Consider the following 13,498-nt stretch of genomic DNA (forward strand, 5'->3'; position numbering starts at 1 on the left):
GCTTCTTATAAATGCACAAGTCATGTGTAAACTATTTTTATTATACTTTTTAGATATTTGTTTGGTGCTTTTGCATGATTTTTTGAGTCTTGAAAGCTCCAGTCCCATTTCATTGTAATTGCATGGAAAAACGTATTTGTGTACTACAGAAAGAAATCCAAGTAGGCCTAAATGTTGATCGATTTTTCATTATTTTGTCAACTAATCTTTAATCTTATCCAATAATTTCAGGGTTTGATATGCAAAGACTAATGATTATTAGTTTTGTAATTTTCACTGAATGAGAGAATTGTTGCCTTCTGGTGAGCCTGCAGTCGTGGGTGGGCTGAAAACCACACACTCTGGATGATTGGTTCACTAGGGATTGATTACTGTACTCTTTGCCTCGTTCAGCCTCCACAGTGTTTCTTAGCTGTTCATGCCCTTTATAGATTGTAAAAGGTCAGAACTTATAAAGCACTTAATTGATGTCCAATCTATTGATCAGTTACTGAACTATTGTGTGTAATGACACTTAATTCCCTAAATATTTCTGTAGGGAATTTGCTAAAGAGAGAGAGAGGGTGGAGAACAGACGTGCCTTCATGAAGCTTAGACGACAGCAACAGGTGGAGAGAGAACTCAACGGCTACCGGGCCTGGATAGACAGAGCGGGTACAAGTCAGAAGCATGCATTCATTTATATACAACATATTGCTGGTTTTGCTATTCTACAAATGTTCAGGATTTTTTAGAATGCTGTCAAAAAGTGGATTTGAGGACTTGGTTTCTGCTTGCAAGATACTGGTACTTTGCAATTGTACATGTTGTAATGGTAAGCAATAGAACAGTACAATGTTTAAAGTGGAACAACTGTTGTCAGATAAATGAGTCAGGATGGATACTGGTGTCGGTTTTGTTTGCTTTGTTAAGCGTTCGCATTGGTTGGTCGGTTAGCTCGTTTCATTCATGTTGATTACTGATGTGTATTTATTCATGTCGGGAAATTGTGTTATCATACAGTTTGTATGTTTAACACTCGTGTTTTTTGTCATATGTTGTGTATATGTAAGGGGTGGGAAACAAGCCTGCATGCAATACCTGGCATTGGATTCATCAAAGCATTGATTTATTTTAATAATTTGATTTGTGGCAAAATGTTCTCACTACTCACTTCACATATGTATGCTCGGCCAGGACCCCATTGGCATCACTTTTTAACACACAGGGTAACCCTTTAAGAGTCATTTTGTTCAAGGGATCCTGACCAAGCATCCATATGTGACGATTTGGGAGTGGGAACGTGTTGCTAAGAGAGACAGAGCTTAAAAGAGACAAAAGGCTTGTCAACAATGCATTGATGACAAAAGAAAAAGTTATCAGAGAAGTGTGGGTGAAATTTTCTGTAGGAGTTGTGGGGAGACAGAGAGGAAATGTGGTTGTATTTCCTATGAGACCCCGTGGAAACAAGACATCAAGTGATTTTTAGATGCCGCTGATGCAGTAATATCTGCTAGCCTAGCGGGACACCGTAGATGTGACAGTAGCTTCATTCATGGCTAATTATTTACTAGCAATGCTAAATGTTCAAACTTGGATGGCTATTATGCTACTCAAATATTTCCTGTACACTCTTAAAATGGCTAAGACTACTGTGGTATTGCTTGTTTTGAATGCAATTTTATTAGTATTTTTTTGCTTTTTAAAACCATTTCAGCCAGGCTAGCAAAGTTTCATGTCTTTGCCCAGGTTCAGTGACAGACTGTGCTCTGATTGTGTACTACACCTACACCACTCTTTTCACATTTCACCCTGCCACCCACCACCTGAACACAACATTCAGGTGAACATGAGTGTGTGAAGCTGCTCATTCTCCCACGCAGTGAAGGGTCAACCAAAAGGTGACACTGACTCACTGACTGGAGTGTTAGTGTATGTGCCCGTCTGTGCTCAGAATAGTTGATGCTTCTACAGTACAGCAGATCACTTTTAAGAGGCCTACAAATTGTCTTTTTTTTTCACAAAGCAAACTGAATTGACCAATAATCGATTTAATTATGTAAATTTAATGTTAATAAGTTATATTGACTCTCTCTCTCTCTCTCTCTCTCTCTCTCTCTCTCTCTCTCTCTCTCTCTCTCTCTCTCTCTCTCTCTCTCTCTTAAAGAGGAAGTAATGCTCGCAGAAGAAAACAAGAATTCTGGGAGGTCAGCGTTAGATGGTATGAATTTCATTTTAACAGAGCTGCACAAAAAAAAAAAAAAAGTGTTGTCTTGTGTATGGAGAGTTTGGTTTTTAAACCAGTGTTAAACCTAAAATGCAATACTTTTACATGAAATTCCCAAAAATCTACTTTGAAAGCGCAGACTTAAAGACTGCTGTTATTGATTAAATGTGATATTATTAATCATACATTTATATCTTGTGGAAGAGTTTAGCCCAAAATAATCTTTCTTGTGACTTCTCTGCAGAGCCTCAATAAAAATAAATAATACCTATTTCCAGACAGTAATAATTTGGAATGGAGATGCGTTAAGGTTAAAGGTTAAAAATGTATTTTTGCAATTGGAAGGCTAATGGCAGCCACAATAAATGTTTCCAGACACTAACAACATATTTATATTTACTTGGATCGCTATACCCTCATGATGAGAAACATAAACCCAACAAATGGTGTCATTTAACCCTTTTAATTTTAGTTTTGAAACGGGCCACTAGCAAGAAAAATGCGAGGCGTCGAGGACCAGGGGAGGAGAAATATTCTGAAATCTCTACAGTTGGTAAATAAAATATAAATGTCATCTCTTTTTTTCATCCACATTAAGACTTGACTTGTTTTGCCTTTTGTAATCAGCTTTTATGTTTGAGGTACCATTAAGAATTTATCTGTCTGAAGGGAAGGAAACATCTATAATTAACACACATTCCATAAATTCATCTCCATTTTTCAGGCTTTTGGCATACCACCATTGATATTCTCATAGAAAACAAACAGCAAATTTCAAATGACATTGACTCTGTGGGACTATGGATTTCTTTTTTCTTTTGCGTGTCAGGTGGGCCCCGACCAAGGGTTGGTATACGAACAGCAAGGCGAGGTCCTGCTGCTTACATGCGGCGCAAGGAACGCATGTTGCGAATCTCTATTCGTCGCATGGTTAAAACCGACAGCTTCTATTGGATAGTCCTCAGTCTGGTGGGTCTCAACACCATCTGTGTTTCCATCGTTCATCACAATCAACCGGAATGGCTCACTGTTATTCAATGTAAGTGTCTATTTCCCCCTAATACTGCTTCTACTGAAAGTAATAGTAATAATCCTGATAAAGTTTCTGAGACTGTGTAGGCAATAACATTGAATTACTCTAATTAAAAATTAAAAACTTTATTACTCAGCTTAAAATATTTAAAAGCTTTTAAGTATAAATAAATTTATGAAGTATTGCTGATCAAAGATCTTAAGTCTAATAATCTTAATTATTCTCATATTTTCACCAGGTTAGTATGAGAGGACATAAATAATAATACATACAAATATTAGTTATAATAGTTATGACCTCCAAAATAGTAACAGGATATTTTCACTCATGTTTACACAGCTTTACAGCTCTATACAAAGTACGTAAATTGACTTTATGGACTGGATTATCCCAAAACCTGAAACACTAGTTGATCAGCTACACAGCAATGGGCTCACAAATTCTGCTATGTTGAAATATCCATTGAATTGTGTTTGGTTGACAACATCCCCGACTAAAACAAATTGTCTAGTAAAAAGGAAGGGGGTGTGTGTATGCGTCCAACAAAGTTCAATCTACAAACTGCAACCCCTCTGAATCTTTGCAACCCATCTGAATCAGCAGAATATTTATCAGTTAGGTGTCAAACTACTGCTGAGAAAGTTAACAGTGGCTGTCATAATTGCTTGCTAAATCCCCTCGAATGCAAAAGCACAGGGTATATTTCCCAGTTCTGGAGCACCCTTAACACTGGACATTTTGAATGCATCTTTTATCACGCCTTAACGCACCTGACAACTAGCTCAATCAAGAGTAGAGTGCCAATGAAATAGGTGTGTAACATAAGGTGTGCTGTGACACCTGGGCTGTTTTTGTGTGTGTGTGTTCTAGACTTTAAAAGTATACTCCATTGTCCATGAGCTTGTATGGGTACATTTTCAAGGGATGCTCCTCCTGACCTGGAGAGGACAGTGGGGGCTTTGCTCTGGACAGTTTGGTTTCTGCTCGAAAGGAATAAGGATCACAAAAGTAGAGAAGTTCATGCTGATGCCCGTGCCTGCTGTTCTTGAAGGATGAGGAATAGAAGTTGATCTGTGTGAAAAACAGGGTAACTGAGTGTTACCACCAAGGGGACCCAACAATCAGTGCAGTAAATTTAGGTACATAAGCATAGGATGAGTACAGGTTACAAATATTTAGGCTGCACATGCCAACGCGCCCCCTGCTGAAGCTGAAATTTACATCATAAGAACTTTGCGTGAGACATAGCAGCAAACAGAAAACCAGAGCATATTTCAGAGGAAATTGTTATAATAGCAGGTAAATTCAATCACAACAGTTTCACAAAAGGTTCCCCATACTTCCATCAGCATGTCTCTATCTCTTCTCCAGGCATCTGTGATCACGTCTACACCAAAATATGAGACCAACGCTCAGCATTTCCCCGCCCCCACCTCATGAACTCAGACCTCTCTTCTGCACTGCACCGTTTCAGACACAAAAACAGTAATGGCCAAATAGTCAATGTTTACAGTGTTCACCCTTCTTCTTCATAACCTCTACAGTTCATTCTGACTGATGGCTATCCATTTTTGCCTCATTAGTGCTTGGAGTTGATCACAATTTGTGGGCTTCTGCTTGTCCACTCGCCTTTATAGGATTGACCACAGGTTCTCAATGCCACTGATCCAAAATTTGAATGTAATGATCTCCTAGCCACTCTTGCTTGTGACATGGGGCGCCATCATACTGAGAAATGCATGGATCATCACCAAAATGCTCCTGAGTCATTGGGAGAAGTTGCACTTGCAGGACGTCTTGATGCTATTCGTTATTCATGGCAGTGTTTTGAACAGAATTGTGAGAAAGCCACTCCCCTGGATAAAAAATCTCTTCTCCAGGCATCTTTGATCACGTCTACCCCAAAATATGAGACCAACGCTCAGCATTTCCCCGCCCCCAACTCATGAACTCTCTTCTGCACTGCACCGTTTCAGACACAAAAACAGTCATGACCAAATAGTCAATGTTTACAGTGTTCACCCTTCTTCTTCATAACCTCTGCAGTTCACTCTGGGCCAAATTCTGACTGATGGCTATCCATTTTTGGGAGAAGTTGCACTTGCAGCCCCACACATGGATGGACTCGGGATACTTCACTGGCGGTACGACACAGGACTGGTGGTAGCATTCACCTTTACTTCTCCGGACAATGAATTTTTCAGATGTCCCCAACAGTCGGAAGGGGTCTTCATCAGAGAAAGTAACTTTTCTGCTGTCCAATCCTTGTACTTCCTGCAGAATTTCAGTTTGTACTTGATGTTTCTCTCGAAGAGAAGTGGCTTCTTTGCTACCCTTCTTGACACCAGGCTGTTGTCCAAAAGACTTGGCCTCACTGTGCATCTGTCACACAAGGTTGAAGGAAGAACAAGAAGATGATGATCAAGTTTCAAAAGCCTTTAATGATTCACTTCGAAAGGCAATCCAAACAGGCTGGCACCCAAAACACAACCTCTAACATAGACGTGACCAGAAAAATGAACACTGAAAAGGCTGCAACTTAAATACAAAACAAATAAGGGAAATAAGGACAAACACCTGTGATGATAAATTAATCTCCATGACAACTAAAGAGTGGTGGGAAACTGAACAAAGGAATACATGTGACTGAAAATAACAAACTAAAAGTCCAAGAAAACGAAACTAACTAAACAGAACCGTGACAGCATGCAGATGAGCTGCCAATATTGAGAAGCTCTGCACCGGTGGAGACATGATTCCATAGATGACTTCTCAGGTGGAGACAGGCCTGGTGCTTAGTGGACACTCTGGGACGCCCTGAACCCTCTTCATTGCAGTTGAACCTCTCTCCTTGAAGTTATTGATAATCCAGTAAATGGTTCTTTCATGTGCAATATTCTTTGCAGCAATTTCTTTGCATGTGAGGCCATTTTGATGCAAAGCGATTATGGTTGCATGTCATTTTTGGAGGTAACCTTTGCTAACACAAGAACACAATGATTGGAAGCACTTATTCCCCTTTTTATGGCAATGGGTCTGCTTTTATAATCCAATCAGAAAGATTACTGATTACTGAATGATACTACTCGTTCACACTTTCCCATGTGCTGATGAGATGATTAGTGAAATTATGTTAGCTGGTCATTTTGTGCCAGGGCCAAAAAAAAATTTTGTGCAATTTGGGGTTATGTGATAGTTCTCTCTTTTTTTGGCTATTGAAGATTTTTTGCAGTCATTTAAAATGCATCTGATTCACTCTGCACAATAATCTAGAAACGATATGAATAAACGCCATAACAACTGAAGCAGCAAATTTAGCAAGATGTTGCTACGAACTTTTACTGCCATGGCTGTAAATGTTGTTGTTCCTGCACCATAACCTTATAACCTAACTGGAAACTATGGATAAACACTAAGGTTCTCTCTTCAACTACTTACTCTATGACAATTTTGCAGTTTTCCGATCTAGTGACGAAACAAGAAAAAAAAACATTACTCCTGGCATCAAAAAGTTAATGGTACTGTATAGACAAAGGGTCCAGGACCTTTTGGACAATGATGAGGAACCACTCCTCCACTTATGTGATATCACACCCCAACTGGATGTTTAATCTCATTCAACAAAACGGTGGTGGGGTCGTTTCACACAATGTCAAGACAGCATTCAGAAAAAAGCTGAGAGACCTTTAGCTGTGATGTAAGGACAACAATCTACCTCTTAATGTTAGAAAGAGGAAAGAGATAATTGTTTGGTCTGAGATCGTGATGTTGAGGTGTAAAGAGTTAACAGAGGGCTTAACATCACAGAGGACCTCACCCAGAACACCTCCTTCTTAGTAAAGAAGGTCTAACAGTGACTACACTTTCTCAAGAGACTCAGAAAGCTCTGATATTATGTTAAGGACTCAGCATAAACAGATCCAGCTTTCCTAAGTCTAAGACATTCACTCGGTCCCCAAAGATCAAATGATCTCCAAAACACTGTTGTGCCCATATACATAATACTTTGGGAAACACTCTGGACCAGTGGTCAGTCCATCACAAAACTAATACACACTCACACATTAATGCTCTCAATCACACCTACAGGCAATTTTAATATCTCCAATTAACAAGACCTGCATATCTTTGGACTGTGGGGGTAAACTCTACTGCCCAGAGAAAACCTAAGCCAACTTGTGGAAAACATTCCCGACCATTCCTGTTACCATCTTGGTGTTATTTAGGATTGCATTTTATCAGATACATTAGACCAATGTAATTCAATTACTAATAATTGTCATTGTTTGAAATTAGGCTTTAAAGTTCAGAAGATAATAAGTACAAAGCCTTAGGGCTCGTCTAATGCAAGTCAAACAGCCCATGGCATATGTAACTAGAGTGCAATCTGTTACCCAGAAAGAAAGCACTGTTTAGTGCAAACTGTAGGCCAAGACTGGTTGTCCACTGAAGCTAAGCTTGGTTGAGCCTGGTTGGTACCTGGATGGGAGACCTCCTGGGAAAACCAGGTTGCTGCTGGGAGAGGTGTTAGTGAGGCCAGCAGGGGGCGCTCACACTGTGGTCTGTGTGGGTCCTAACACCCCAGTGTTGTGACAGGGACACTATACTGTAACAAGCACCGTCCTTCGGATGAGATGTTAAACCGAGGTCCTGACTCTCTGTGGTCATTAAAAATCCCAGGATTTTCTTGCCCAGTGGCCTCTGTCCATCCTCATGGCATCCTAATCATTCCCATATATACTGATTGGCTTCATCACTCTGTCTCCTCTCCACCAGTAAGCTGGTGTGTGGTGGGCGTTCTGGCGCAATATGGCTGCCGCCGCAACATCCCGGTGGAGCTGCACATTGGTGGTGGTTGAGGAGATTTCCCCTTCTATGTAAAGCGCTTTGAGTGCAGAGAAAAGTGCTATATGCATTTTTATATTATTATTCTAGTGATTCTGAAACCTTTGGTAAGCTGGTTCAGATGTGTTTAATTATGGCTGGAGCTAAACTCTGCTGGAAGGTGGCCCTCCAGAAGCAGGAATGGACACCCCTGATCTATGGCGTCGCTTCTCATGCCTGTCCTGGGAACCCCCCACCACTGAAGATTCATCGGTCACATCAATTCAAGTTTTGCGGCCTCTACTAATGAGCTGATGAGTTGAATCAAGTGTGTTAGATGAGGGAGACATACGAAATGTGCAATGGTCGGGGGTCCTTGGGACAGGTTTGAGAAGCACTGGTCTGTGGTGCTCAAGTCAGCTTACATGCGGTCTGGTCACAAACTCCTTGAAGCACCTTCTCCAAGGTCAATATCTGAATGCTGCTTCCGATAAGAAAAAAACCCCTCTTAATACTTTACAACTTTGAAAGCACATTTTATCAGGAGACACACTTTAACTCACCGAACCACTTCAGAGCAGCATTATGTTTTCCACTGAAACTGCTGCTAATAAAATGACCACTCAAAATAGACCTGTCAGGCAGAAAAATGTCCCACTGCCTGCTCAACATGTCAGAACCGTTCTGTGTATCGATCACGGACATTCACTTAATGGTCCCTAGTGTTCTAAGAGTTGCTGAAATTACCCCACACTGCACAACAGGGCATCCAGCACTCTGTAGCTCAAGGCAGGTCGTGTTGTCATGAGGGCGCTGTGAAGCTGTCATTGTTACTACATTTATTTCAAAAGAACAAGCGGACACTTTTTGTCAGAGTAGACGCCATATTTAATTGTACCCGATACTGAATAATGACTTAACTACAAAAATCTATTTGCATTACAAATGTGCTTTAATATGATGCTTAGTGCACTGGTGTAACTAAATGTTTTACATCTGGAATATACTTTTTAGGAGCATAAACGAGAGAAAGCACTTACTTGTGACTGACCAGTACAGTGACAGTACAGAAACAGCAGATTTTCACACAGACAGTGACTTGTAGAGAAAAACCAACCAGACATCAATCATTTTCAGTAAGATTTAACAACTCCATGTGACACTTTTGGCGATGCACAAAAACCAGCGACATGATGCAGTGGCTACCAATGGAATAGTACAATCGAGTAGAAACAAAAGCACCCCACCGAACAGAAAGTGCTTTAATCACTGTTATTGAGAATGGATCTAGATTCTAGACAGCTTCAATGATTTTAATGGGAGCAATTTAGTTTTCATGCTCACTTACAGAGTAGGCTAATACATGGTCCTACAGTAGGTGCTTACCGCTGAATACATTTGTTTACAATTTGCAGACTACGCAGAATTCGTGTTTCTTGGACTTTTTCTTGCTGAGATGTTTCTGAAAATGTATGGCCTTGGTTTCCGTCTGTACTTCCATTCATCCTTTAACTGCTTTGATTGTGGGGTAAGTGCTTCTTTTACATGTTTAAGTTAAAGCTGAGGTGTTTTTTTTTTCTTCAATCAAACAAAATAATCATGCAACCCCTATGTCTGATAAATCCTGGCACTGATCGAAGCATAATGCTAGGCGTTTTGTGCAGGTTATTGTAGGAAGTATTTTTGAAGTGGTTTGGGGATTCTTCAGGCCGGGAGTGTCTTTTGGCATCAGTGTCCTCAGAGCCTTACGTCTGCTACGAATCTTTAAGATAACAAAGTAAGTTTATAACATTTATCCAAGGTATCAATTCAAGGAATTTTTAGTATGATGGCCACTAGCAAATGCAACATTAAACTACATGAAGGCATCAGTGGGCATATAAAACAGACGTGTCTGCTGGGTATTCTCTTGACTTCAACACCAACATAAAAGTGTACAGGTAAAATAATGACAATGTAAAGAACATGTATTATGTTTTATCAGGTACTGGACATCCTTGCGGAACTTGGTGGTGTCCCTCATGAGCTCCATGAAGTCAATCATCAGTTTGCTCTTCCTCCTCTTTCTGTTTATCGTAGTCTTCGCTTTACTTGGCATGCAGCTGTTTGGTGGCAGGTGAGAAATTGATGATGGTATTAAAGCACCGACCTCTTTCAGTCATTCTTACAAACAAACATAAAACCATTCAACTACAGATAAACTGTACTTAAATATGACAAAAAAACCAAACATTGATTTATTAAAACATTCTCTACAAAAGAATCTAAGGGGGAAAAAATATTTAAATTGATCCTCAAGACTGACTTAGCTTCTCGAACGCCACAGTCTTCACGTGCATGCACACACACACGGTTTGCACCAACTAGTCAACTAGCCCTGCCACTACATGACGCAGTGTGTGTGTGTGTGTGTGTTAGCTAGTCGATCAGATACCATAATTTGATCTTGTTCAATGCATGGTGGCAAGAGAAAGATCATTCCTCTTTGCACACACTTGTTTCAAAGTAACTGTGAGACCTTGGGCCCTATTTTAACGATCTGAAACGCAAGTGTCAAAGCGCAAGTAACTTTGTGGGCGGATCCCGGCGCTGTTGCTATTTTCCCGGCGGGATAAATGCCTCTTGCGCCTGGCGCAAATCTAAAAGGGGTCTGTCTGAAGTAGCTTCATTATTCATAGGTGTGGTTTGGGCGTAACGTGAAATAAACCAATCAGAGCGTCATCTCACATTCCCTTTAAGAGCAGGTGCGCAAGTTCCATTACGGATTGCTATTATTATGGCGGATTTACCAGGCACGCGCCAGGAGCGGTTCACAGCCGAGGAGACCGACATTCTTGTCAGGACCGTGAAAGACAGAGAAGTGACGTTGTATGGGGATGGGAGAAACCCACCCAAATCAGCGTCGGTTAAACAGGTGTGGGAGGAAAAAAACTAAATTTTTTTACATCTTCATGGACACCACAATGATTTCCCTCATGTGTTAATATTTTTCCTTGTTATAATGTATGATTTGCAAAAATAAAAACTGCTGCAACACGCTGACAGACAGGACAGACCAGGTTACTTTTCGGTTACTTTTGATATTAAACATATTAAACAAAGTCTCACCTTTCAAATTTGGTCATTTTTTTTAAAGAAATTTAAACAATAAATACCGTTTTGTGGCTCTTTAATGTGTCGTGACAGATCGCTGTAGAGCATCAGTTAAAGCTGCTCGTGATCCTATCATCTCTTCCTTCTAGTTCATTTAGGCTATAGCATCAAATAAACAAGAATGAACATAAGAAGGAATGTTGTTTTAACCGCAGAAAGGCATCAGTACACCGTTTTTCAAGTTTAAATCCTCCCATGTTAAAGGGATACTCCACTTTTTTTGGAAATAGGCTCATTTTACAACTCCCCCAGAGGTAAACTGTTAAGTTTTACCGTTTTTGAATCCATTCAGCCGATCTCCGGTTCTGGCGGTACCACTTTTAGCATAGCTTAGCATACATCATTGAAGTGGACAAGACCATTAGCATTTCAAAAAAAAAAATGACCAAAGAGTTTCGATATTTTTCCTATTTAAACCTTGACTCTTCTGTAGTTACATCGTGCACTAAGACCGACGGAAAATGTAAAGTTGCGATTTTCTAGGCTGATATGGCTAGGAACTATACTCTCATTCCTGCGTAGTAATCAAGAAACTTTACTGCTGTACCATGAGTGCAGCAGGCGCAGGCACTAGTCCCGGTCACGTTGGAAGTTACCGAGCTGGGGACTATTTTCAGGCGCTGCGTCATATCATTACGCCTGCTGCACTCATGGTACGGCAGTAAAGTTTCTTGATTATTACGAAGGAATGAGAGTATAGTTCCTAGCCATATCAGCCTAGAAAATCGCAACTTTACATTTTCCATCGGTCTTAGTGCATCGTGCACTAAGACCGATGGAAAATGTAAAGTTGCTAACTACAGAAGAGTCAAGTTTTAAATAGGAAAAATATCGAAACTCTTTGGTCATTTTTTTTTTGAGAAATGCTAATGGTCTTGTCCACTTCAGTGATGTATGCTAAGCTATGCTAAAAGTGGTACCGCCAGAACCGGAGATCGGCTGAATGGATTCAAAAACGGTAAAACTCAACAGTTTAACTCTGGGGGAGTTGTAAAATAAGCCTATTTCCAAAAAAAGTGGAGTATCCCTTTAATCTACTAACTCTCCTGACTGCTTTGTCGGACAAAATGGCGGATGGCGAAGTATGATTGGTCAGATCACCTGTCAATCAAGCTCCCTGCGAAGGGTCAATTATATGGATGCTTACAAGGATATAAAAAAAAATACAAACACAAATGTAATTTTTGCGAAATCAGTTGAAATAGTTCTTTCTCTTCCACAGGTTCATTTTTGAAGATTACACTCCTACTAATTTTGACACGTTTCCAGCCGCCATCATGACCGTCTTTCAGGTATGACTCTTCAGATTACTATATTTTGTGTTGTTCTTCAGTTGACATGAACATTTTAAATGTTTTTGATTCAAAAGGCTTGTACGTATCTCATATTCGACCTAATTAGCAGCAAAGCTTTTAAACAGTTGGTAATAATATCCATATTATAGATTTATTAAAGCCGCTTTATTTTTCTTGCTCATCCCCTCATTGTGGCTGCCATTTTGAAATTATATGACCATCTGTTTGCAATTCGATTGCGGTTTACTTCTGTAACGTGCCGTAGAAAGCAGGTTTTTTTTATAAAGTAGCACAAGGTAAATTAAGTAAAACAGATAACACAGAACTCAAGGAACAAAACCAAGAGGATCACAGAAGCAACCATTACATGTAAAACAACTAACAAAGTAACAAGTGAAACACAAGGGATATAAATAAACAGGGGCAAACAAGCTTAGCAAGGTAATGAGGAAACAAGATGCACATGGGGAGACTTATCAACATGAAAAACTACAAAGAACTACAAAACATGGCACAAGACAGGAAATAACAAAAGTCCTCACACTCGACTGAGATTGTGACAACTCCAACATTTAATTGCTCTTTTTGAATTTCTTAATTGAACATAGATTCTTACTGGAGAAGACTGGAATGAGGTGATGTACAATGGGATACGCTCCCAAGGAGGAGTGCAGTATGGAATGTGGTCCTCCATCTACTTTATTGTTTTAACCTTGTTTGGGAACTGTATCCTTTTTAGTCATGACTATTTTCTGTGGAAAAAAAGTAGACAAAAGATGAAGGAAAACCCTCTAAATTTGTTGTTGCACATGAAAACCGTGTTGCAAGTTTGAAACATCTGTTTTAACAGAACCTAAATTCTTGACGATGCTTTGAACAGACACATTGCTCAATGTATTCTTGGCTATTGCTGTGGATAATCTAGCCAACGCACAGGAACTAACTAAGGTAAGACAATGAACCTTAACACTTTGCATAACAGTTTCC

At 39.9% G+C, this 13,498-nt stretch overlaps 1 protein-coding gene across 1 annotated transcript in view; it reads left to right on the top strand.

Moving 5' to 3' along the window:
• The window catches only part of cacna1eb (calcium channel, voltage-dependent, R type, alpha 1E subunit b), a 116,065-nt gene that overhangs the window by 43,529 nt on the left and 59,038 nt on the right, over positions 1–13,498 (top strand). The window contains exons 8-17 of the mRNA XM_056265621.1: positions 539–654; positions 2,147–2,200; positions 2,679–2,759; positions 3,036–3,245; positions 9,479–9,591; positions 9,728–9,840; positions 10,048–10,179; positions 12,439–12,508; positions 13,120–13,237; positions 13,392–13,459. Coding sequence (XP_056121596.1) covers positions 539–654; positions 2,147–2,200; positions 2,679–2,759; positions 3,036–3,245; positions 9,479–9,591; positions 9,728–9,840; positions 10,048–10,179; positions 12,439–12,508; positions 13,120–13,237; positions 13,392–13,459 — 1,075 coding nt within the window. The remainder of the gene's footprint in view (positions 1–538; positions 655–2,146; positions 2,201–2,678; positions 2,760–3,035; positions 3,246–9,478; positions 9,592–9,727; positions 9,841–10,047; positions 10,180–12,438; positions 12,509–13,119; positions 13,238–13,391; positions 13,460–13,498) is intronic.

Source organism: Rhinichthys klamathensis, unplaced genomic scaffold, assembly GCF_029890125.1.
Source record: "Rhinichthys klamathensis goyatoka isolate OS25496 unplaced genomic scaffold, OSU_Roscu_1.1 h1tg000011l_1, whole genome shotgun sequence".
NCBI classification, from domain to species: domain Eukaryota; kingdom Metazoa; phylum Chordata; class Actinopteri; order Cypriniformes; family Leuciscidae; genus Rhinichthys; species Rhinichthys klamathensis.